This window comes from Carassius auratus, unplaced genomic scaffold, assembly GCF_003368295.1.
Source record: "Carassius auratus strain Wakin unplaced genomic scaffold, ASM336829v1 scaf_tig00216606, whole genome shotgun sequence".
NCBI classification, from domain to species: Eukaryota; Metazoa; Chordata; class Actinopteri; order Cypriniformes; family Cyprinidae; genus Carassius; species Carassius auratus.
The window spans coordinates 475-27,326 of NW_020528659.1; the positions used below are offsets into that span (position 1 = coordinate 475).

Sequence of the window (26,852 nt, forward strand, 5' to 3'; positions counted from 1 at the left end):
AAAAAACTGAATCTGGTTGTGAGTGTTATTTAAAAGTATGTGTTTTTGTGTAGCTGGTACATTGTGTATCTGGGTGGGTTTTAGTTTGAGCTCTATCTTGAGTTATCTGGGAACCTAAAAACGAAAATAGTTATAGATTGACTTGACAAATTTTGGTCTTGTCTGGCGACCGAAAAAATTTTGATATTTAATTTTAAACTAACTGAAGGAAAAAAAACCTAGTTAGGTCTAACTGGAGGCCCGCCACCGCTTACACAGTATTTAACACAAACATACTGCAGAATATAAACTATATTAACTCATAAATTCACATTAATTTTACTGTTTGTATTGTTATTTACACAGGTTATGTGGATGTAATCTCACTGCTCAGTCCTGTGAGAGTTTTTCTTCAGCTCTACAATCCTCAAATTCCCATCTAAATGTGCTGGACCTGAGTAACAATGACCTGCAGGATTCAGGAGTGAGCCTGCTTTCTGAAGGAGTGAAGAGTCCAAACTCTAAGCTGGAGATTGTTGAGGTTTGCGTTTCAAATATTTGATAAATTCTTTTACAATCAAATTATTTAAATGTTATAAACTCAAATAAATGCTATAAACTCATAAATTCAAATGAATATCACTGTTTGTTTTGTTATTTACACAGGTTATGTGGATGTAATCTCACTGCTCAGTCTTGTGAGAGTTTTTCATCAATTTTACAATTATCAAGCACCTGTCTGAGAGAGCTGGACGTGAGTAACAATGACCTGCAAGATTCAGGAGTGAAACTACTTTCTGATGGACTGAATAGTCCAAACTCTAAGCTGGAGATACTGAGGTTTGAGTTTGAAATGTTTGATTAATTATTTTACATTGTTTTACTAATTAATTATTAAAAAAACACGCACTGTTAAGATTTATTCTGTTCACAGCTACTGTGTTATTCTGCAGAGTTTCCATCTGTAATCTCACTGCTCAGTCTTGTGAGAGTTTGTCATCAGTTTTACAATCATCAAAATCTGTTCTGAAAGAGCTCAACCTGAGTAACAATGACCTGCAAGATTCAGGAGTGAAGCTGCTTTCTGATGGACTGAAGAGTCCAAACTGTCAGCTTGAGATACTGAGGTAATTGGTTTTCCATAAAACAGTTAACAAATTGTTACCACAATAAATGGCTGTTGAATCTAGTGCTGCAACTAACGATTATTTTGATAATCGATTAATCTGTCAATTATTTTTACGATTAATCGATTAATCTTCATGTACTTCTATTTTAGTTTTGCTAATTAAATTACTAACAAATGGTCTTAATCATCCAACATAGACTTTTTAGAGATGTTAACCATTTTGCATTGTCATATCCTCATCAAAAATATACCTGGAGTTGTTTTATTATGTGTTAGTAATCCTTGTCAAACTCTTCTGTAATCAAAACACTGACCCATACTCTAGCAAATTTCACAAAGAGATTTCAAATAATGTTTTCACCAGGTCAGCCTAAAAAGACGCTCAGGACAGATGACAGGCCACTGTTGCTTGTGGTCACAAAAGCTTACCATTTTAACGTGTTTTTAAGCCTTGCCACTTGTCTATTTAAACATTCAAAAGAGTTTAAAGCATTCAAACAAGATGCAGAAAAGCTCAACTGAGAAGCTGTTACTCGTGCGCTGTGTTCAGTGAGCATGCGGAGAGAGAGAGAGAGAGAGCCGCGTCTCACAGACAGCAACACTGAACCTAGCTCTACTTTGTGAAGTTCTCCTTGAACTTCCCCCTGCACCTGAACAAACAAATATAAATCGCAGTTTAAACAAACAGAAAAGGATGTGAAAGAGCCCAATTCAGCACTGCGGTGTTCTGGTGTTCAGAGCTCATGCAGAGAGAGGCGTCTCAAAACGCCTGAACACTGAATTTGCCTTATTTTGCTCTTGTACCGTCAAATACAAATACAGTCAAGTTCATACCGTCTTAGAAAGTATGTTAAAAAAAAACTGTCGGTTATTTCTTAACTAAAAGTAAAAAGTTTAGAAAAAAATTTAAGTGTATTATATTGGATGGGTTCATCATCTCTTAAAGTGACCGCACCTAATTTAGCTATAGCTGCTGTAATGTTAATCCAAGAAAATGAAAGAAAAATCACTCACTGCTCTTGACTGAATTACTTTGTAGTTTTACCAAGAATGCACAGTCAAACCAGCAATTATTCAGACACCAGATATATATTTTTACTAGTAGTTGCAGGACACTATAATACATTTATGCAGGCAAGTATAGCAAAATAAAGTGAACTGCAACATATTATACCCAAAATTCTTCATACAGTGGACCAGTAGTGAAATTGATTAATAATAATAATATTGATAATGATAATAATAATAAAATTGGAACCAAAAATTATTCAAAAAATATATATATACACAGTTATGAGGTGTTTTATGTGTGTGTGTGTGTGTGTGTTGACAAATCTTTCGCGATGTCCTAAAAGCCAGGATTCCCACACAACACGTCCGCTAAAGTCTGATTTGTGACCTAATGACTCCTTTTAGCCGATTCATTATAATGAATGGTTAAAGCAATTGGTCTGCCCGTCAGTGTCTAACAAATCATTACTTCTTTGAAGAACATACACATCTGAAAAGAGAAAGTAAGTGTGCGTACCCCATTTAGCAAGAGTGTTAAGTAAAATTTAGCCTTAATAATCTACAGTATGTATAGGCCTATGACAATGTGTAGTAAATTACATATAAAATAATTTAAAGTTAGACTGGAGTGAGATGAAACTAGATCTGTTGCTATAGCTAGCTGCTAATTTTATATGGGAAAAAATAAACTATTACACCTTTTAACGTCACGTTTTTAATTTATATGATTACACTAAAATAATTATCAGGTCCATCAAAAAAGGATTTTATCTTTCTTAACTATGAAAGCCAGTCATGGAAAAAAAAATCACAGCTTTTTTTGCAAAGAGGGCAAGAAAAGATGACAGTGATCGTTTTTTCATGAATAGGATAAAAAAAAATTGAAAAAAAAATTGAAAGTAAAATCCATCAGAAGGTTGTCCAGAAAAATAATAAAAAATGACACACAAAAAAAAACTGCTGTGTGAAAAAGAGCAGTGAATACTTAGAAAAAAAGTGCATTTCAAATACTTTTAAACACTTACCTCTCTCATTCAGTCATAATTAGGCTGCACGACTGAATTATGAACTGGTAAACATCAAACTGATCACAGAACATGTTAGTAAGTAAAGCTTTTTACTTTTTTACTTTTAAAACGCAGTGTTATTAGCTTTTACGACTAAACATTTGCAAACAACGTTGTACTGGAGAATCTGCACAAATAAAAGTCTTAAACAGTTCAGTAGTGCAGAGTTTACAGGTTACTCTTCTGTTTTTAAGGCTCAGGGTAAAGTGCTCCCACACTTTGGATGACTTCGTTCGATTAGTTTAATCTTCTGCTTTTTTCTTTTTCTTTCTCAAGCTTACTCCACTGCCGTCTGTCTCCACCATCTCGCTGAATGCTACAGACGCAGTTCGGGAAACACGTGACATAAAACGAGGCCAGCTATTGGCTATTCGCTACTTCTCCTGCTGTACTGGCTGAGCACAACCTGCGGTGGCTCATTACTGCCACACTTTGGTCAGCGCAGATTTAAAATATGCACAAAATGAGCCGCTTACGGCAAATAAAAGTTGTTTAGCAACTAATCGATGACTAAATTAGTTGACAACTATTTTAATAATCGATTTTAATCGATTAAATCGATTAGTTGTTTCAGCTCTAGTTGAATCGTTGAATCTGTTGTCAATGGAATTTCAGAACTACAGACAAAAACAAAATTTGCAGGCATTTTTTCATATTTATAAAGATGTCTGTAGTAGGTCTGGTCCGGTTTGAAATTATGAAGACATGATAACCTTAGATAAAAAATATCTTGATATCACCATCTGGTAAAAAAAAAATCCCCCAATGAAAACAATACCTTTGATTTTTAAGAAAGACAGAACATTTTGAAACAGTAGATATATAAGGCCAAATAATTAAAATAAATAATGTAAATATTTGTAATTAAATGATGTGCAATCACATAAGTGAGCGTAAACCTGCAGGTCAGCAATAATCAGAAAAAATAAAATTAATTCTAAATGGAAAATAATAGACACTTAATCTAAGCCTGCAACTTAACCTAACCCTGCAGCTCAATAATTGAGAGCATAAATTTAAACATAATCCCTATAAAAATGTATGATAAATAAATCAATCATAAAAAATGCAGTCATTTAGCTAAATGTCATTCATAAAGTCTTTACTGCTGTGATGTTGGGAAGTTTTACATTTTTCTTTAAGATAGCCACTGTATTGAATACATACCTGGGGTTATGTTTGTTTTCTTCTAAAAGATAAGAAAAGTAATCGGATCTAGTTTTAATGTTTTTCTGTAGGATAGGTTATGTTCCCGTCAAGCAATACAAAATACTTCTAGTTTTATTTTCCTCCAGCTACCCTCCATTTTCCGGGCTGACTGCTTTCCTTAACCTTCCTTAAGTTTAAAAGAGCAATTGTTTTTAAAATGCTAGAAAAGAGAGAGTCCATAGTTTTTGTTACATCACCAAGTTGTTCTGAGGTTTTGGATATGCTAATGAATTCGGATACATCAGGAAGATGACTTACAAATCAGTCTTTTGTGGTAGAAGTGATGGTTCTACCATGCTTTTAACAAGAAGTAGAATTTACAGTTTTAGCTATATGAAGTTTGCAACAAACTAAATAATGATCTGAGATATCATCACTTGGCTGCATAATTTCAACACCATCAACATCAATTGCATTGGGACATTATTAAATCTAGAGTATGATTTCGACAGTGAGTAGGTCCTGAGACGTGTTGTCTAACCCCAATAGAGTTCATAATGTATATAAATGCTGATCCCAATGCATCTTTTTCATTATCAACATGGATATTAAAATCACCAACCATTAAAACTTTATCTGCAGCCAGCACTAACTCGGATGTAAAATCAGCAAACTCTTTAATAAAGTCTGCATGGTGCCCTGGTGGTCTGAATACAGTAGCATGTACAAACATCACAGGGGATATATCATTAACATTTGTTTCTCTGGATAATGTTATATGAAGCACCATTACTTCAAACAAGTTATACTTGAAGCCTGCCCTCTGAGAAATCCTAAAAACATTGTTATAAATTGAAGCAACACCTCCCCCTTTACCTTTTGGACATGGCTCATGTTTATAAAAGTAATCTGGTGGGGTAGACTCATTTAAAATAATGAAATCATCAGGTTTTAGCCATGTTTCTGTCAAACAGAGCACATCTAGATTATAATCAGTGATCATATTATTTACCAAAAGTTATTTCTTAGAAAGGGACCTGATATTTAATAAGCCAAGCTTTATCATTTATTTATCCGTATTGCATCTGTTTTTTATTTGTTGAACCTCAATTCAATTGTTACTCCTAAATTGGTTTGAACGTCAACATGAGACAAGAGCAAGTTCTCCAGTGTGCAGAGAATCTCTTATCTTGGTATGTAGTTAGACTCAGTGAGTATGACGGCATGTCTCACCAGCGAGCATGGTCTGCACAGACAACACTGCGGCTGTTTCATACATCTACCGACAGGGCAGTCTAGGATCATGCTGCTTATCTCAACTCGCCCGCCATCTCCTACTCCCCTGGAGTCCGATGTGGCTCAAGTCACTGCATCTTCTGAGGAAGCTCAAACATGGAGCCAACACACTCTCATGACAGCTCACATTCCCCCCGGAATGATCCATCTGATCTGAAGACATACGGGGAATTACAATTCCTTGACCCAGCCTCCCCTGGGCACGGATGCACTGGCACACAGCTGGCCTCGGACTCTACGCAAGTATGCGTTTCCCCCAGTGAGTCTGCTCACACAGACACTGTGCAATATCAGGGAGGATGAGGAACAGGTCCTGTTGGTTGCGCCTTACTGGCACACCCTGACCTGGTTTTCGGAACTCATGCTCCTCTCTCAGGGGCTGGGCACCATATGGCACCCTTGTCCAGATTTTTGGAACCTCAATGAACCTTGGAACCTAAGTGATCTGCCACCAGCAGTGGTGGCCACTATTACTCATGTTCATGCTCCTTTTACGAGGCAGACCTTTGCTTTGAAGTGTCTGTTCATAAATTGGTGTTCTTCTCACCTAGAAGACCCCTGGAGATATTTGGTCAGTGTTGGGCTTTCTTTTCCTGCAAGGAAACTTGGCGCGTGGGCTGTAACCCTCCACACAGAAAGTATATGTTGCTGCCATTGCAGCCCATCACAATGCAGTGGACGTCCGGGCCCTGGGGAAGCATGACTTGATCATTAGTGTGCTTCGCATATACGTGGACCACACCCAGAGCTTCAGAAGCTCTGAATAGTAGCTCCTGGTCTGTTTTGGGGGACAGCAGAATTAGAAGGGGGTGAGGGATCACTCCACATGGAGTGTTGCCTCCTCCTATGCGCTGTCACATGCTACCTTTCTAGCAGACATCTTTCAAGCTGCGGGCTGGGTGAAACACCTTCACAAGGTTTTACAACCTTTGTGTAACCTGTGCACTGGTTAACAGGTAATTGCTGGGAAAAACTAGCTCAGGGAACCAGGGTTACGTACGTAACCGAGATGTTCCATTTGTTGTTGTCGAAAAGGGGGTTTCCCATAGGTTGCTGATTGGCTGAAAGTTCAGTAGTCATTGAAGTGTTGCCTTGGGAAGCCAGTAGTTGGGCATTGGTTGATGATGCAGAGTTGTCGGCTGGTTGAAGCTTCAGACGGGCACTCAAGGTTGGACTCGGTGACACAGTGTTTGGAAAATCTTAACCCTCTGAGGTCTAAGGGTATTTTTGGGGCCTGGAGAAGTTTTGTCATGCCCTGACATTTGTGCTTTTTTTCAGTTTCTTATAAACATAAATGGCTAAAGTCTAATCTCAAATTGAAAGAACAGCATTATTTGTTAACTTTTTATATTATTTACATCTAGCTTTTAAATGGCATAGTATTGTATATTGTTTTTGAAACTTCATAATGTTTCACTTGATTATACATTTAGTCAGGAATTATAGTTTAGAAAAAGTATAACTATTAAAATGTTTACACGTTATGTGAAAACTAGTATAAGTGTGTGTGTGTGTGTATATATATACACACACACACACACACACACATATATATATGAGAAGAGACTTGTTTATGATATCTGCTGAATAAAACGCTTCATTCTTTTTTTTCTGAGGAAATCCAAATCTCAAATCCTGAGGTAATCCATATCACATATTTTTGGGGTGAATTATGTCTTATTCCTCTCATCACGAAGTAAACAGTAAAATAAAATAACTTGAAGAACAGTCTCGCTGCATTGTCTTCTGTTGTGTGGGCGTGTTCAAGCCATGTGCTTCAGTGAAACATTATAATCTGAATAGGGCGTTCAGCTTGGGGGCGTGGTCATATTAGAAGATATTGAAGGGAAATGTAAAAAATGGACATCGAGATGTTTGTTTTCGGCAATACTTTTTTAGTTTAAAAGTTTCTATAGATAAATATCTCATGTCTCTTCGTTGAGTATTCACCGAGTTACAGTTCATTTTAATGATGCGTTTTTAAATGAAGATCAGCGCAGACCAATGCTGCAGGCAGCACACCTTGTTTGTTATCTTTATTTTATAAATGCACAAAGTTTTGTTGTTATTATGTCTGTATACAAAAAAGTAGACCCTTTACAGATTTGATTTATGTACAGTATTTCTCTTATCTGTACGATCAAAACTAAAATTGTAATTTAAGTTCTTTTCAGGGTTATCAGGAGAAAATGCCTCATAACGTGTATAGCCGTTAATCGGCTCCAGAGGGTTAAATACTCAGGACACCAACAAATTGTGCTTTTAGTTTGAGCTCTTAGCCATGTTTTTTGTCATTATATTTTGTGTTCTTTGAGTGCTGTTCCAGCATGCTTCATCCTGCACGCCTGTTGCTACTTAGCAACGATCATAAGAAACACCACCTGGTATCATAAGAAACACAACCTAGCCTCATCAAACTTTACTTTTATTTTTTTTACTTTAGTTTCTTTTCTTTTCCATTGAGAGTTTTGTGTTCCGAGTTAAACTGGCATTCCGGCCACACTTCAAATGTTGTCTTGACCAATTAGATATTGTCTTTGCTTGTGGTGTTGTGATCTTTCTACTGCCCATTCATAAATCATGTTATCTTATCAATCACAGGGTCTAAATTTTCCTGCTCTTGCAGGGTATAATTTTGGACATGATAATTCATATAACCAGAATATAATACTTTTGATAAATAATTGATTGTCCGAAACAATTCAAGCAAGAAGATACAAACAAACACATACTAAACATAAATATGAATCCTTAAGTTATTCAATACTTTTAAAACGACACAATAAGTGATTAGAAAAATGAGTGTGGGTAACAAATATGTTATGGAGTTAAGCAACGGACTGATATACGTTTGTAAGTCTTTTTGAGTTAATTTTGGTGCATCTACATCTGTAAGTAACTGTTTCTGTGTCATTCTTAAACATAAATACATAATGTGGAGACCAGAGGTTAAAAGAATGCCTAAAAAGGAATTACAGTCTGGTGTTCTTCTTCTAGGTGGGGGGGGAGTCAATTCAAAGAGCTTTTGATTGTGATTATCATGGATTCACATGTGATGGTCATGCTGTGCATCTCTACAACCATCAATCTTGATTACTTGCCCCAAATTTGACAATCTCCTCTCTGAATTGGAATTGTCAATAATTGTTCTTTTGTTCTAATGTTGAAAGTGGTCAAGCTGCTAGTTAGTGGGCTTGCTTCTGACTTGTGGCTCTTGTGGATTTGATTTACAATATCCCATTGTAACCCAGGTAACCCAGTAAGTTAGTAAATAAAAAAAGATAAGAAAAAAAATTAAGAAAAGAAAGTATAAGTAATTTGATCATTAACTGTGTCAGAGTGATGAGGTCTTTGTATGATGAGCTCGTAATAGCAGTGAACTGAGTAAGCTCTGCCTACCTGCCGATGTCTAAACGCGTGAGAGAAAGTTCTAGATTTTCTGAGAGAGGAGAAAGAGAGTGAGACAAGGCAGCTGCACGGAGTGATCTTCAACCCCCTCCACATTAAATAATCCATTAAGAGATGAGAGTGATTGGATCCAACAGAAAACCAGAATTTCTTAGCTGATGCTATAACTTAAAGAAGCTGTCGTCAGATTAAGAAGCGGATGAGATTTGTGAAATAGAGGGCAATGCAGACGCACAGAGCATCAGAGTGCCACAATTGAACTTATTTAAAAATATATAAATTCCTTTCCTCTGTGAATTAAAATTCAAACACGTGTAAAAATGCTAATGAGCTAACAAAGTATCATAAAGTATGGTATTCAAGTGTCAATGTGTTCAATAAGTATTAAAGTGTTGAGTTAATGTGTTATCTGAAGTGCACACTTGTGATTTGATGATTAAATTGTTTGAATTAAAGATTAATTATTGTTCCGCCCTGTGTTTCTACAAGGCTGGGTTTTTTGTGAGATTTGAGTTCTTCTGTGACAAGTTTTTGATTCATGCTGGAAGAATGAGGTGCACTTTGTATAGGTCCTTCTTTAAAAAAATAGCATATTGTGAAAAAGTTCATTATTTTCCATAATGTAATGATAAAAATTAAACTTTCATATATTTAAGATTCATTGCACACCAACTGAAATATTTCAGGTTTTTTATTGTTTTAATACTGATGATTTTGGCATACAGCTCATGAAAACCCCAAATTCCTATCTCAAAAAAATAGCATATCATGAAAAGGTTCTCTAAACAAGCTAATAACCTAATCATCTGAATCAACTAATTAACTCTAAACACCTGCAAAAGATTCCTGAGGCTTTTAAAAAATTCCAGCCTGGTTGTCCAGAAGGCCATCATTGACACCCTCAAGCGAGAGCGTAAGACACAGAAAGAAATTTCTGAACGAATAGGCTGTTCCCAGAGTGCTGTATCAAGGCACCTCAGTGGGAAGTCTGTGGGAAGGAAAAAGTGTGGCAAAAAACGCTGCACAACGAGAAGAGGTGACCGGACCCTGAGGAAGATTGAGGAGAAGGACCGATTCCAGACCTTGGGTGACCTGCGGAAGCAGTGGACTGAGTCTGGAGTAGAAACATCCAGAGCCACCGTGCACAGGCGTGTGCAGGAACTGGGCTACAGAGAAGCAGCACTGGACTGTTGCTCAGTGGTCCAAAGTACTTTTTTCGGCTGAAAGCAAATTTTGCATGTCATTCAGAAATCAAGGTGCCAGAGTCTGGAGGAAGACTGGGGAGAAGGAAATGCCAAAATGCCTGAAGTCTAGTGTCAAGTTCCCACAGTCAGTGATGGTCTGGGGTGCCATGTAAGCTGCTGGTGTTGGTCCACTGTGTTTTATCAAGGGCAGGGTCAATGCAGCTAGCTATCAGGAGATTTTGGAGCACTTCATGCTTCCATCTGCTGAAAAGCTTTATGGAGATGATTTTGTTTTTCAGCACGACCTGGCACCTGCTCACAGTGCCAAAACCACTGGTAAATGGTTTACTGACCATGGTATTACTGTGCTCAATTGGCCTGCCAACTCTCCTGACCTGAACCCCAAAAAGAATCTGTGGGATATTGTGAAGAGAAAGTTGAGAGACGCAAGACCCAACACTCAGGATGAGCTTAAGGCCGCTATCGAAGCATCCTGGGCCTCCATAACACCTCAGCAGTGCCACAGGCTGATTGCCTCTATGCCACGCCGCATTGAAGCAGTAATTTCTGCAAAAGGATTCCTGACCAAGTATTGAGTGCATAACTGAACATAATTATTTGAAGGTTGACTTTTTTTTGTATTAAAAACTTCTTTTATTGGTCGGATGAAATTTGATAATTTTTTGAGATAGGAATTTGGGGTTTTCATGAGCTGTATGCCAAAAACATCAGTATTAAAACAATAAAAGACATGAAATAGTTCAGTTGGTGTGCAATGAATCTAAAATATATGAAAGTTTTTTGAGAAGGACCTGTATATGGCGAGTATCCCATGGAACAGTTTTCTCTGCTGAACTGTGTTTTTGAGCCACCAAACTGGTAGGAGAATCATTTTCTTATTTGCTTTTGGCTAAACAGGACCTAGACTCATTGAGAACTGTTATTTAAAAAAATTAATATCTGGATTCACGATCAAAGCACATAAATTTTGAACATTTTGATTTGCTGAATCGCATTCTGTACATTGAGTCATATTGAGTGTTTATCTGAGTATTTGAATTATTGATTGGAACATTTTGTTTGATTGTATTTTTAAGTTACATTTTATTTTATTTTATTTCTTTTGAAGATTTTTTTATTTATTATTTAATTGTTGTATTCAATTGTTTCAACTGAGTTGGACTGTTCAACATGCTGATTCCAACTACCTAGAAAGTTCCAAAGAGTATGTAGCGGCCCTTCAGCTTCATAGAAAAGAAACAGATAGTTTTGGACGGGTGCCTTTAATTTATTTTAAGATGCAATAAACTTCATTGTTGAAGTGATCGTTGTCTCAATTCTTTGTTGCAAATGTTCTCCATGCATCACAAAACTATGTTTACGCATTAACTTCATAGCACCATAACAATTGTTTTACAGCATTGTGGCCCCGCAAAACTACAAAGAAAACAAAAATCAAAACATAAATATCAAAGCAAAATAAACTCAATCAACATTCACAATAAAAACAAACAAGCAAACAAACATTCACTACACATTTAATATTGTTCAAATTAATCAACAATTGGTACCAAATAAATACATAGAAAACAAACTAACGGACATCGCTCAGCTTGCCAAAGGGATATTAAAGCTTAAACCATTTTCTCAAGCTTGTTAGCTCAAGAACAAACGTGAAAATACTTTTGCTTTGTTTCCTCTCCCTTATATGTAATAAGTGTATTTCGCCATCTAGTGGTTACGCCAAGAAAAACAATTTAAAGGGGAAGGCCATTACAGAGTAATAAGAGGAAACGTTGTAATTAATTTTACACTTTCTCAAATTGTGATCATACGTGATTCATCTAATCAAATAAAAAAAAGAGTAAAACATTTTCTAATATAAAATCAATCTTTACACTGTTAAAAAAAAAGATCAGTGTTGGTTAATCACTCACCTGCTATGTTACCTTCCTCTCTCCAGTAGTCACACCTTTCTTCTGATCAGTTGGCCCATATTGAACATTATACTAGTGTGACACGCTAAACGCTTTACACGCTACACTGTTGTCTTGAGCCTTTCTGTGGAATTCAGCTCATGTTTCAACCATGCTCCTAATCGAATCTTTAATTGTCTGATTCAGGTCTGATACCCTACACTGCTTATAATTTTACTGGAGTATTATTTTATAAAAATGTATTATATAACAGTTCAGTAGTAGTCATTTCATTGTTATTTGTCTTAAACCTTAACTAGTAGATAATTAATAGTAGTTCTTCAGGAAATATGAAATAATATATTATTTATTGATTGTATTACATTCTGATTAGTTCATACATTTTCTTCAGTAGTTAAGCTGTTAACCTGACCCCCCCCCCCCCCCATTATGGGATTATGGATTATGGGACTCAGAGCCCAAAGTGCTCTACCTAACTTAAAATTATAACAGTTTCCTACTTCAGTGTGTTACTGCCCGACACGCCAGACTCCACCTCCACTTACAGAGGTTACTGTTGCTCAAGTGATAGAGCATTGCATTAGCAAGCGCAAGGTTGGGGGTTCGAATCCCAGGGAACACATGTTAGGAGAAAATTGTTAGCCTGAATGCAATGTAAGTCGCTTTGGATAAAAGTGTCTGCTAAATGCATAATCTTATTTTATTTATTTTTAATTTATTTTTATTTTTTTGTCAGCAATTATTCCAGTACATAAGCACCACTCTCATTTTCAGTCACTGTTCGGTATCTTCTGCATCAAGACGCTAAAGCTGTGCATACCTCTAGGCCTCCATCGCAGTTACCTGTTCCTTTACACTCCTCTCCACTCTTCCTCGCAGTTCTCGTCTCCTGATTGTGTGCACCCGAGTCTTTTCCAGCCCTGTGTGTCTCCATCCGATCTCCATCAGCAAGTATCATTCTGAGCTTCAAAGACTACTCTACCTGGATCGCTATTCACCATACCCTTCACAACTGATCACTCATCTGGTTGTTCAAAATAAACACTTATAATCCAAAATTATAACCTTCTGTATTGAACAGAATACCGGACCATCTACAATGAAAAACACCAGTATGAGCACCCCTGGGCACTTCAGTGACCTCGCGGACGATGACAGTCAGGAACTTCCTATTCCGCCAGCACCAACTTCCACAAACATTACGGCGGTTTCTTCACCACCATTCATTGCCAGTCCCATGGCCCGACCGGCACCCTTCTCTGGATCGGTGGAGGATTGCAACGGATTCATCCTACAGTGTTCACTGGTCTTTGAGATGCAACCACACTTGTATCTGAGAAATCTTTCTAATGTGGCATTCGTGATATCACAACTGAATGGCAAGGTGCTCTGTTGGGCCGAAAATGACATACTCCAGTCTATTTCCAGTTCCAACTCACTTCAAGGAAGTTTTCGTCACTTCAAGGAAGTTTTCGGAATGCCTACCTGGGACTGATCAGCTGAAGAATGGTTGTGTTAGTTACGGCAGAATTCCATGACTGTGAGAGAATATGCTCTGCAATTCTGTAGTCTAACTTCTGAAAACACATGGAATGAACAAGCTTTGATTACCACTTCTTGCGAAACCCTGAAGTGGGGAAAAAGCTTTTTCCGTGCACTTCCTATGGCGACTACTCCTCAGTCCAAGGAGTTAGTTCTCTGCTAGTTCTCTGCACTACCTCCATCGAAAGTCCTGTGGAGAGATGCTCAGTAGATATACCTCCTTGTTATGCCCACTTCAGTGACGTATTCTGCCCCCCAGCGAGCCTCCAAGCTGCCTCCACACCGGCCATGGGACTCTGCCATTGATCTGCTTCGGGTGCCAGTGCCCCATGGAAGGATCTATCCACTGTCACTTCCAGAGGAGAAGGCCATGGAGGACTACATTAAGGATGCTCTGGATCAAGGTTACATCCATCCGTCTACTTCCCCTGCTGCTTTAAGCTTCTTTTTTATGGTGAAGAAGGATGGAGGCTTGCGGCCATGTATCGTTTACGGTGCACTCAACCACAGTAAAGTTCCGTTATCCCCCGCTGCGCTAGAACATCTTCAAGGTGCCACTGTCTTCTCCAAGTTGGATCTCCGCAGCACATACAATTTCATCCGGATACTGTGCAGGGCACTATGAGTACCTCGTCATGCCATATGGATTGGCCAATGCCCCCCTCCATATTCCAGGACTTCATCCACGAGGTACTCTGGCAGTTCTTCCACAAATTTATCCTGGTCTACATCGATGATATCTTGATTTACTCCCGGAGTATGGCCTAACATCGCCGCCATGTTGCGGAGGTTCTGAAACTCCTGAGGGATTTCCAGTTGTTCCTGAAGGCAGAGAAATGCGCTTTCCACCAACCCTCAGTGCAGTTCCTTGGTTACCACATCGATAGCAGTAGCATCCGGATGGACAAGGGGGAGGTGGACGCCATACGCAACTGGCCCATACCCACCACTATCAAAGAACTCAAATGACTCCTCGGGTTCTCCAATTTCTATCGCCGCTTTATCAAGAACTACAGCACAATGGCACTTACCATCTATGCCACAAGTCCAAGTCTCTGTCATGGACACCCATTGCCATTCAGGCCTTCGAGTCACTCAAGAGATCTTTCACCTCCGCTCCTCTCCGGGTACATCCAGACCCAGAGAAACACTTTGTCGTGGAAATCGATGCCTCAACCACATGAGTAGGAGCAGTCCTTTCCCAGCAGCAGGGGAACCCAAGTAGACTCCATCTTTGCGCTGCCTTCTCCTGCAAACTCAACCCGGTGGAAGTTAACTATGACATTGCCAACTGGGAGCTGTTATCCATCAAGCTGGCTCTTGAGGAGTGGGGACATTGGTTAGAGGGCGCACAATACCCATTCGTAGTATTGACAGACCACAAGAATCTACAGTACCTAAGAGACGTCAAGAGATTAAACCCACGACTAAATGGGCATTGTTCTTTACTCATCAACTACCTCCCTAGTTCCGAAAACACTACAGCGGACGTTCTATCCCATCTCCACTGTCTTGAAGAGAAGTCAGAAGAGCCAGAACATATCCTGCCTGAAAAACCTCGTCATAAGTCCCATTACCTGGTCAGAAGAAACCATGCCTTCCCCCAACGTCTCCACCCACACTCCGCCGTGTCATCCACCAGGTTTGCTCTACATCACTCGGACACGGCACACTCCCCTCATACACACTTCCCACCTGTCGCTGGGCACTGGCCACTCAGGGGTCAATGAGACCCTCTCGCTGCTAAAGGAATGTTTCTGGTGGCCTAACATAGCAGAGGACATCAGAAGGTACGTAAGAGGTTTCAAAGACTGTGCCATCTCGAAGAGACCTCATAATCTGCCTTCCAGAAAACTGCTCCCTCTGCCCATTCCCAACAGACCCTGGTCACACCTAGGAGTGTATTTCATAACCGACTTAGCTTCTTCTGATAACTGTACCTGCATTCTAGTAATCATCAACAAAATCTCCAAGTCATGCCATTTAATTACCCTGAAAGAACTTCCCACAACCATTCAGACTACCGAGTTGATGTTCTAACATATCCTCGGAGTTTACAGTATTCCCAAGGAAATTGTGTCAGATAGAGGGCCTCAATTCATCTCCAGAGTGTAGAAGGCATTATTCTCGCTCCTATATGTGACCGTCAGTATCTCCTCTGGTTACCATCCACAGTCTAATGAGCAAACGGAAAGGATGATACAGGAGTTCGGACGTTTCCTCCATTCCTTCTGTCACACCCACCAGAACTCTTGTAACAAGAACTCCCTGCGGCAACCTACCACTGGACTCACTCCCTTCCTATGCATGCTCGATTACCAACCCCCATTGTTTCCCTGTTCTGGGGAACCATTGGATGTTCCTTCTGTCGATTACTGGTTCCGAGAGAGCGAGAGGGTCTGGGACTCAGCTCACCATCATTTGCAATGGGCACTACGCAGACGGAGAATGACAGCAGACTTTTGCCACTCTGACGCTCACACGTACCAAACAGGTCAGAAGGTATGGCTGTCCACCAGGGATATCAGGTAATGCCTACCTTGCTGAAAGCTGAGTCCCAGGTTCATTGGCCCCTTCACCATCATGAAGCAGATCAACCCAGTCACTTTACTAACTTCAGTTGCCACCACATTACAGGATTCATCCCACCTTCCACGTCTTTTTACTGAAACCCTATCATCTCTCTGTTTCTGTTTCCACAGAGCCTGACACAGCCACTGAACTAACCCCCCCACCCCTTCCACTCATCCTAGAGGACGTTGCCACCTACCAGGTTCACGAGATCTTAAGACTCCCGGCGCCATGGTGGTCTTCTAAAGTACCTGGTGGACTGGGAAGGGTACGTTCCTGAGGAATGTTCATGGGTACACAGAAATGACATACTGGATCCTAACCTGTCTGATCAGTTCCACACTACCCATCCAGAGAGACCTGTACCCCGGGGTAGAGGCCGACCACCACGATGTCCGACGGGCCGTGGAGGGGAGGGTAATGTCACAGTCACGCCAGACTTAACCCCAGATCAATCACAGCGCACTGCCTCTCCTGAATACTGATCACACTCACTTGAATGTAATCTGCCAGCAATTACATCCAGCACTTAAGCACCACTCTCACTCACAGTAACTGTCCGGTATCATTTGCACCAAGATGTTAAAGCTGTGCTTACCTCTAGGACTCCATTGCAGTTACCTGTTCCCTTACACTCTTCTCCAGTCTTCCTCACAGTTCCTCGTCTCCTGTGTGTGTGCACCTTAGTCTTCTCCACCCCATTCTGAGCTTCAAAGACTATTCTACCTGGATCGCTATTCACCATTCCCTTCACGACTGATCACTCATCTGGTTGTTCAAAATAAACACATAACCTGCATCCGTGTGTCTGTCCCATCTGCCTTGTAACAGATACAAACGTAATATTGGTGTCTTTGGAAAGAAGACTTTACTTTTTATCAACCAGATTTGATAATGCACAAAAATATTAAAAGTTATAGACATTGAAGTGCGTTGAATTTTTTTACCATATAATTTGAAATATAAAATTATATCACTCCTGTAGCAATCTAGAAAAGTAATGGGTTGAAAGTCACATGTCTTCACGAATTTCTATTTAAAATCTGAATAAGTTATCATGAAAAATGAGGCTCCTGCTAATTTTTTGATGAGACTATGTATAGAACCCTTGCAGAAATATTTACCAACTGTATTGATGGCTTCTACAAACCTTTTAGTCATTAAACATGCCACTGCAACTGTTTTTTTCAGTTATAAAACACTAGACAGAAATGTAAACATCATATAAGGGATTTATTTGAGCACTAGAATACAATAAGAATAATTTGAGTAAGAAATATAAGAATAATAAGAAAACTAAAAAAATCTAACTTTGTATGCCATTTACAGAAAATCCTGAGATTGCTAGAAATGCAGCATTTACAATGAATTACAATGGAGATAAGTGCTGATGGCCACTAACAGATGTTACTAACACAAATGCATCATAAAGTACATAATCCACTTCTCTATTCATATAGACTTTGATAGCCGTGATCATACAGTAATAACAACATGATTTGCACTGAATTCCACTATAAATGGATGGTAATCAAGCAGATACATTCACATTCAACATAAAACACACTCACATATATAAAAACTGTTGATAAATAAAAGAAAAAGGCAATCGCTATAAGTTCCGCCTCCATCAGCTGACAGGTGTGTCAGAGCAGAGCATGTCACGAGCCGTCATGAGAGAGCACCAGAATTCAAATAGGCAAGGCAAGTTTATTTATATAGCACATTTCGTACACAGTGGTAATTCAAAGTGCTTAATATAAAAGAAAGTAAAATAATAATGAAGAAAAACAATAACAAGAATAGAACAATCAATTTTAAAACTTGTACAAATATAAAAAATGTTACTTATTTAACTTATCGATATTTGACCAATATTTTGATAAAACATTGTTGCAGTGACAGATATTTAGTGATTTATGTCAGGAGTGCAAAATAATAAATCCTTATTATGCCACATTTTGAATAGAAATTCACAACTCACTCATATTCAGTCACGTCAAGAGCGGTTTATTTGTGTTCACATAGACTCACTGAACAGCGTCAATAAGGATTTACAGACCAAAGATGCATATCTGCGGAGATATATGGATATATTTACTGATGTTTACTTCATATTTCTTCAGACAGAATCGTCATTTCTATTCATTTTCCACGGATTTACGCGATCAGATGATAAACAGCCTCTCCCAGCGATCTCTGTGTGCGTGCAGTAGTCACAGCTCGTGCGGTGTGTGACTCAGACTCTGATTGGGTCTTTCAAACGTCAATCTTAGAGTTTCATATCTGGACACCGCCCCATCGTGTCACATGCTTCCTGCACACTTCCTGGTAGTTATCTGGCCAAAACAACACTGAAACACCTCTGTACACACAAAATATCCGAATAATAAACCCGCGATTACGATAGTAAAGCTTGGTATGAGAATTTCTTGAGATCTGGGGCGTTTTTATAAAAAAAATCGAAAATGTACATCGGAAATGCTAACTTGTGCAGCGATGAAAAAGGCTACAAATAACATATTTTTACAACAGTAAACGACAAAATTCCACCCCTGATCGCTAAAGGAAGTTATTATAAACACTCGATCGGGGTTTAAAGTGAGTTTTGAGTAAAAGTGTACTAATAATTTCATAAATTGTCAGATGTAGCTTGATGCTAACGTTAGCACCAATGCTACTAATAGCAGGTGCTTTTCTTCTTCATAATGCATTTTTGTCTCAATAATTCACCTAAGGTCGTAAGAAAATGTTTTGTTGTATTTTTATAGTAAGACTTTTGATAAATAAGGGCTAAATGCAAAGAGAGACTGAAGTGAGATCGCTGCTTTGTTGCTTTGTAAAGCCTGAAAAACCATAAATCAATCTGATTAGCCTTCTCTAAAAACACACATGACATGGCCTTAGAAAATATTTCATAAAATTCACAGTTTTACAGATTCGATTATGAAATTTTTTATGAAGTCTTGGAAGACTTGTGGCCTTAGCTACACTGTGTTTTCAAACTCATTTCCTACATCAACATTTTTTTAAATACATTTAAAACATATGTTTTTAATATTTTTATTTTTGTTTTTATGTTTGAGCTTATATATCTCTATTATCATAACAGTCTGAGTGATTCTGATTCCTGAACAGTAAACTTTAAAGTGTCAGCTTTGTGAACAAAGGTTGATTATGTATCTAGTCAGAAAGAATCATGAGCAGAAACCTTTTTATTTTGGGTATGTAATTTCGGTCTCCATGCCAAAAAAGGGGGGTTACTAGTAAGGGGTTAAATGGATTATAAGAAACTAAAAAGAAAAAAGAAATATACCATCTTTCGCCTATATTTAATTCACTTTTTTTTGGTGGATCATCTCATTCTGTTTGTGACACTATATGCTGCGAAACCATGCCGTTTTTTTACTACCAAGATGCAGTTTCTTAGCATGAGTTATTCCATAACAGACACAAACAGTTCTGTAGCTGAAAAACTGAAACGGAAACAAAGGAATTATGATCCATATTACAACATTATTGCTTCGTTGGACCAAACATGCTCCATGAGATGTTGTTCAGTGGACCCTTACCTTTCTAACTAAACCGGGATTTACAGCTGTGGATGTGTTTATGACTCTTTATTATGACATAGTTCTGTATGTTGTTTCGGGTTAGCATCATCTGTTTTTCTATGATCAGGTTTTCACTACAAAAACAAGCTTATTGCACATATTCAGAAAGTTTGTTCTGTCTTCTTGAATATTAGACATTTGACCCGACTGAAAAGACCAGAATGACAACAAATATGCATTATACTTTTTTATTGAATAATTTGATCAATACAAAAAGGATATAACACATAATGTGATCCACAGAACAAAAAAAAAAAAAAAAACAAAAAAATGTGATGTGGACTGATGCTGTATGTTTTTGTAGGTTGTCTGGCTGTATGGTGACAGAGGAGGGATGTTGTTACGTGTCTTCAGCTCTGACGTTAAACCCCTCATGCTTGAGAGAGCTGGATCTAAGCTATAATCACCCCGGAGATTCAGGAGTCAAGCTGCTCTCTGAAAAACTGGAAGATCCAAACTGCTCACTGGATAAATTCAAGTACGTCTAGTAGGAAGAGGTTTTAGTTTTCATTGTTTAAACTTTTCAGTGTCTCTGGGTATATCTATATGGGTCTAGAGATTTATTGGATGTAACAATATTTAGAATTTAAAGAACACTAGTCTGAGGCCTAAAATCCTAACTAAGCTGATCAGACAAATTAACATCAAAACAGTACTTTAACTCAACCCCTAACTGTCAACAAAACTGGAGCAAACAGTAAAAGAAACATTAAAAATAGCAGCCTCCTCCCTATAGTCTCCATAAAAGGTAGAAACAAACATATTCAAAATGTTTACATTTATTCATTTAGCTGACGCTTTTATCCAAAGCAACTTACAATTGCTATATATGTCAGAGGTCGCATGCCTCTGGTGCAACTAGGGGTTAAGTGTCTTGCTCAGGGGACACATTGGTGTCTCACAGTGGATTCGAACCCGGGTCTCCCACACCACAGACGTGTGTCTTATCCACTGCGCTAACACCACATAAATTAACAACTATGTAAACTTATGTTGCAAATATTGACAAATTGTAAATAAAGGAACAAAAAAGCCCTACATTTAAAGGGGACATCAGATACCCATTTTACACAAGTTGGTGCTACATACATAAAAACATACTTTGGTTAAAATTCCTCAATGGTTATATAAAACAACACCCTTTTTACCTTGTCACAAACATTTCTGTTCACAGCGAGCTGTTTCTTTAAATGATAATGAGCACCCCACTCATCAGTTTTTTGTTTTGTGTGTATTCTGTGGTGTTACCATCAAAAACTAAACTAATCCACTGCCTCCTCAGTGACTCTGATGTCAGAAGATAATTAAGACTCTTATTTTCACATTTCCATCCAACTACAAAACACCTGCATCACTTCTGAAGCTTCTGAGTTCTGAGTGAATGTGTGCATTAACTGCAGTGAAGATAGAGCATTCGTTTTGAAAATCTGTGCCAGCAATGTAAAGATGATTTTATTCATTTATTAGAATGAGAACATTACAATATGTGGCCAATCATGGAAAGTAGGGACACAAGTCGGTTCTGGGGCAATTTGAGTTCTGGGGCATTACAGATTCTGAAAGTGTAGTCTCCAAGCTTTCCAACGATGTGTAACACATGGAAATCTGATAATATTTGGAGAAGTTGTGGCCATTTGAAGGTACTTACTCAAAAAAAATCAAAAAGCAGAAAATAGCCTCTAAAGATTGTGGAGTTCTCACCTGTTCTCACTGCTGGGAGTGACAATAGGGCTCATTTACATCTAATAACATCTCATTTACATAAGCCCTGTAAAGCTGCATGTTTGCATAGCAAAGACAAACACAATGGGAAAAATTTGACCGCATACTATTAATAATAAAGGATAACGTGCATTGTAAATGTCAGTAATTTATACTTTGACTTTTATAAAAAATGATTTAGAGGCTGAAATATGTGAGTTTTATCTTTTTATAAAACCTTTTTTTGTCAAACCTCTATTTAAACTTGTGCATTGTTAATAACGTTGCAAGACACTCCTTTAAAATCTGGCCATCATTTTAAAAGTTATTATTTTAATGTTTACGTAAACAAAAAGTACATATTGATGCTAATTTTATTTGTTATTTGCTGGTTTTCTACATAAAACTTGGTGAATTGATTTCATTGTGTGGCATTAGGATTTTTTTTAACAGGATTCTGTGATAACCGTGATCATTTTGGTCACTATAATCATGAAATGAAATTATCATGCCATTTCATCTCTAGTTATGATCAACTATGATAAACTAAAATTCAAGGACTTAATATGGTGACACATTTCGAGTGAGAGCAAGGTTACATCGTGTTACCTTGTAAAATGCATTGTTACAGTTTTCATGTGTCAGAGACAACTATGCAAAAAGCTTTTTTTTTGCATTTATTTTTGGCCATATGACAGAGGTCTGATATTCTATTCGTCATATTTCTGTTTTGCATAAAACTGAAGAATATTCGGTACATCCTATACTGTATTCTAAAATGATCTGATATTAACTTTTGCATGGATTTTATTGAAAAGAGCTTAGGCTCATGTAACCAGTAATTTCACAGTGCGTCTGTGAAATGCTGAGGTACCGTAGTAGTTTTGTGCACACGTGAACACCATGGCAACGTACAACAAAAAATTACCTCACGCGGGAAACACTTAACGTAATGCATAAATGCAAGTAACTAACGTAAGGTCTAAACATGGACTAAACATGAGATAATGTGTATGTGTTCTTAGAATGAACACAAAACGACAAACTTTGATGTTTATGGAAACTTGCATATCTCATTGCCTTCAATGAAATAAGTAACCTTCTCCAAAGTTTGCACTGTGCGTCTGTTTGCCTCTAAATGTCGAATAATTTGCATGTCCTGCCACTCTTTTTCCGCAGCTAAAGAATCCAGCCGTATGTTGTACATAATGTCTGGAGAAAGCTTCTGGCTACCTTTCTCCTTGTGTAGCATTTAGTCAAAATCACGTATTTTATCCCCATCAAATTTTGCTATCGATATAGCCTCTGATTATTTTACGGTCCAACTCATCTGACACCAGTCCGATACATTCTTCCTCGTCTTCATCTTCGCTCAGTTGTAGATTAGGGATATTATACAGTCTTATTATGCAGTTTTCATCGTCATTCAGATCGTCTTCAGAATCAGTGAGCTCTTTTTCGCTAGAGCCGGCCGGAGCGCTGCATAGTAAGTAGCCACGCCCCCCTCGGAGGGCAGGGGGAATAACAAAAGAAACAAAAGCAGGCTTATCCAGTATGGAAATACACACACGCCCCTACTGCATGCTAGAATCTCCTAAAAACTAACCGATTTCAACCTCAAAATGTACGCTTTAAAATATACAAATACTGCTATCTCAAACACGGAGAGGCTTCTTCGTGATCTCAACTAACAAATTCTGCAAAAAAATGAAAATCACCAATTTTGAAAAAAAAAAACGCTTCTTTCTCATTTTGCTCGAAAGTTGTGCTTGTACAGTATAAAAATCATTACATCTATGGAATGTCCCCACAAAACATGGCAACACTACATGTGTTTAATCAAAAGCTGTTTTACTGAATTCTGCTGAGGTGTAATTCGGTGCAGTCCTATATCGGGATGCGTATTGTATTGTGACTTTACCGGTGATACACAGCCCAACTAGCAACCACCCCATGTACTCTAGCAACCACAACCCCTGTGAGTACCTTGTAGAGTAAGTGCATAGTAACAGCAATTTACTCACTGACTAAATATTCTACCCATAATGCTTTGAGCTGTATGATAAATCAATAACAGTGAGATGTTACATGTTCCTTCATGACATTAATACTGCAGCTGAACTTCTGTCACTGAAAAAAAAAACAGTCAGAATAATTGTCATAAATCCTCATATAGACAGTAAGATCTGTGTGTGTGTGGTTGGGGGAGGGTGTTTGTGGCCTGGTAATTATCACATTGTGGCAACCAAATGTCCACACAAGATAGGAATACCAGTAAATTTTGATCTCGTGGGGACATTTATGAGGTCCCCGTGAGGAAACAAGCTTGTAAATCCAACAAAATTATGTTTCTTGAAAATCTAAGGTAGCAGAACGTTTTCTGTGATGGTTAGGTTTATGGTTAGGGGAAGGGAATAGAATATACAGTTTGTACAGTATAAAAACCATTACATCTATGGAATGTCCCCACAAAACATGGAAACACTACATGTGTTTAATCAAAAGCTGTTTTACTGAATTCTGCTGAGGTGAAATTCGGTGCAGTCCTATATCGGGATGCGTATTGTATTGTGACTTTACTGGTGATACACAGCCCAACTAGCAACCACCCCATGTACTCTAGCAACCACAACCCCTGTGAGTACCTTGTAGAGTAAGTGCATAGTAACAGCAATTTATTCACTGACTAAATATTCTACCCATAATGCTTTGAGCTGTATGATAAATCAGTAACAGTGAGATGTTACATGTTTCTTCATGACATTAATACTGCAGCTGAACTTCTGTCACTGAAAAAAAAAACAGTCAGAATAATTGTCATAAATCCTCATATAGACAGTAAGATCTGTGTGTGTGTGGTTGGGGGAGGGTGTTTGTGGCCTGGTAATTATCACATTGTGGCAACCAAATGTCCACACAAGATAGGAATACCAGTAAATTTTGATCTCGTGGGGACATTTATGAGGTCCCCGTGAGGAAACAAGCTTGTAAATCCAACAAAATTATGTTTCTTGAAAATCTAAGGTAGCAGAATGTTTTCTGTGATGGTTAGGGTTAGGGGAAGGGAATAGAATATACAGTTTGTACAGTATAAAAACCATTACATCTATGGAATGTCCCCACAAAACATGGAAACACTACATGTGTTTAATCAAAAGCTGTTTTACTGAATTCTGCTGAGGTGAAATTCGGTGCAGTCCTATATCGGGAACGCTTATTGTATTGTGACTTTACTGGTGATACACAGCCCAACTAGCAACCACCCCATGTACTCTAGCAACCACAACCCCTGTGAGTACCTTGTAGAGTAAGTGCATAGTAACAGCAATTTATTCACTGACTAAATGTAACTGTGTGTGTTTTCTAGTGTGGATCATGGAGGAGAATCCAGGATTACGGCAGGACTACAGAAATGTATGTCTAAGCACATACACACACACAAAGACACACACAGCTGTAGTGATTGTTGTCATTCTAAATGTCTCTGTTCTTGTGTTCAGGGATCTGTTTCCTGACACTGGATCCAAACACAGCTAACACTGATCTCATTCTGTCTGAGGAGAACAGAAAGGTGACATGTGTGAGAAAGAAACAGCCATATCCTGATCATCCAGACAGATTTGATGAGTATCCTCAGGTGTTGTGTAGAGAGAGTGTGTGTGGACGCTGTTATTGGGAGATTGAGTGGAGTGGACATGTGTTTATATCAGTGTCATATAAGACAATCAGTAGGAAGGGATGGGGTAATGAGTGTTGGTTTGGATATAATGATCAGTCCTGGAGTTTGTTCTGCTCTCCTGATAGTTACTCATTCAGACACCATAACATAGATACTGATCTTCCTGTGAAGTCCATTAGCAGGAGAATAGGAGTGCTTGTGGATCACGATGCAGGAACTTTGTCCTTCTACAGCATCTCTGACACAATGAGCCTCATCCACAAAGTCCAGACCACATTCACTCAGCCTCTTTATCATGGGTTTTATGTTTATTATGGATCATCAGTGAAACTGTTCATGAATCCGAAAAGAGACGAGAGATTCTACCCATAATGCTTTGAGCTGTATGATAAATCAGTAACAGTGAGATATTACATGTTTCTTCATGACATTAATACTGCAGCTGAACTTCTGTCACTGAAAAAAAAACAGTCAGAATAATTGTCATAAATCCTCATATAGACAGTAAGATCTGTGTGTGTGTGGTTGGGGGAGGGTGTTTGTGGCCTGGTAATTATCACATTGTGGCGACCAAATGTCCACACAAAGATAGGAATACCAGTAAATTTTGACCTCGTGGGGACACTTGTGAGGTCCCCGTGAGGAAACAAGCTTGTAAATCCAACAAAATTATGTTTCTTGAAAATCTAAGGTAGCAGAACGTTTTCTGTGATGGTTAGGTTTAGGGTTAGGGGAAGGGAATAGAATATAGTTTGTACAGTATAAAAACCACTACATCTATGGAATGTCCCCACAAAACATGGAAACACTACATGTGTATGTGTGTACCAACCATATTTTGGGGGCAAATTTGTACCAAAATGTGAGCTAAACCTGATATAATATCCAAAAACCTCCCTGTGGGGATGTCCTTTCTTGCAAAACTGGTATAAGTGGCGTTTGACACTGTCAGTCATAACATACTTCTAAAGAGACTGGAAAACTGTGTTGGGCTTTCTGGGATGCTACTCAAATGGTTTAAGTCATACTTTAAAAGGAAGAGGTTATTATGTGAGTATAGGAGAGGATAAATCTAAGTGGACGCCCATGACATGCGGAGTCCCACAAGGCTCAATTCTTGCAATGCTCTCGTTTAGCCTGTATATGCTCCCACTAAGTCAAATAATGAGAAAGAACCAAATTGCCTTTCACAGCTATGCTGATGATACCCAGATTTTTTTACAGCCTTATAGCTAAAAGACTACAGCCCCATTTATTCCCTCTGCCAAAGCATTGATGTGCACTGTGCAATGTCCAAACGGATTGCACTGTATTTTATGTATTCACTGTATTTTATGTAAAATCTTATTCTATTTTTAACTGTCTTAACCCCTTACTAGTAACCCCCCTTTTTTGGCATGGAGACCGAAATTACATACCCAAAATAAAAAGGTTTCTGCTCATGATTCTTTCTGACTAGATACATAATCAACCTTTGTTCACAAAGCTGACACTTTAAAGTTTACTGTTCAGGAATCAGAATCACTCAGACTCTTATGATAATAGAGATATATAAGCTCAAACATAAAAACAAAAATAAAAATAT

The 26,852-nt window shown here is 38.3% G+C and overlaps 1 protein-coding gene across 1 annotated transcript; it reads left to right on the plus strand.

Moving 5' to 3' along the window:
- The first annotated feature begins 443 nt into the window (after positions 1-443).
- On the plus strand, positions 444-26,620 carry LOC113098676 (NACHT, LRR and PYD domains-containing protein 12-like). Its single transcript, XM_026263711.1, has 6 exons — positions 444-463; positions 607-819; positions 933-1,106; positions 20,192-20,365; positions 24,956-25,002; positions 25,089-26,620. Exons 1-6 carry the CDS (start codon positions 444-446, stop codon positions 25,637-25,639), a joined length of 1,179 nt encoding a protein of 392 aa, XP_026119496.1. The 3' UTR covers positions 25,640-26,620.
- Positions 26,621-26,852: the final 232 nt, after the last annotated feature.

Coding starts and splice junctions, on each gene's coding strand:
- LOC113098676 (XM_026263711.1), top strand. CDS start 444: ATGACCTGCAGGATTCAGGA. Junction 820..932: donor TCTAAGCTGGAGATACTGAG/GTTTGAGTTTGA, acceptor GTTATTCTGCAG/AGTTTCCATCTGTAATCTCA. Junction 20,366..24,955: donor TGCTCACTGGATAAATTCAA/GTACGTCTAGTA, acceptor TGTGTTTTCTAG/TGTGGATCATGGAGGAGAAT.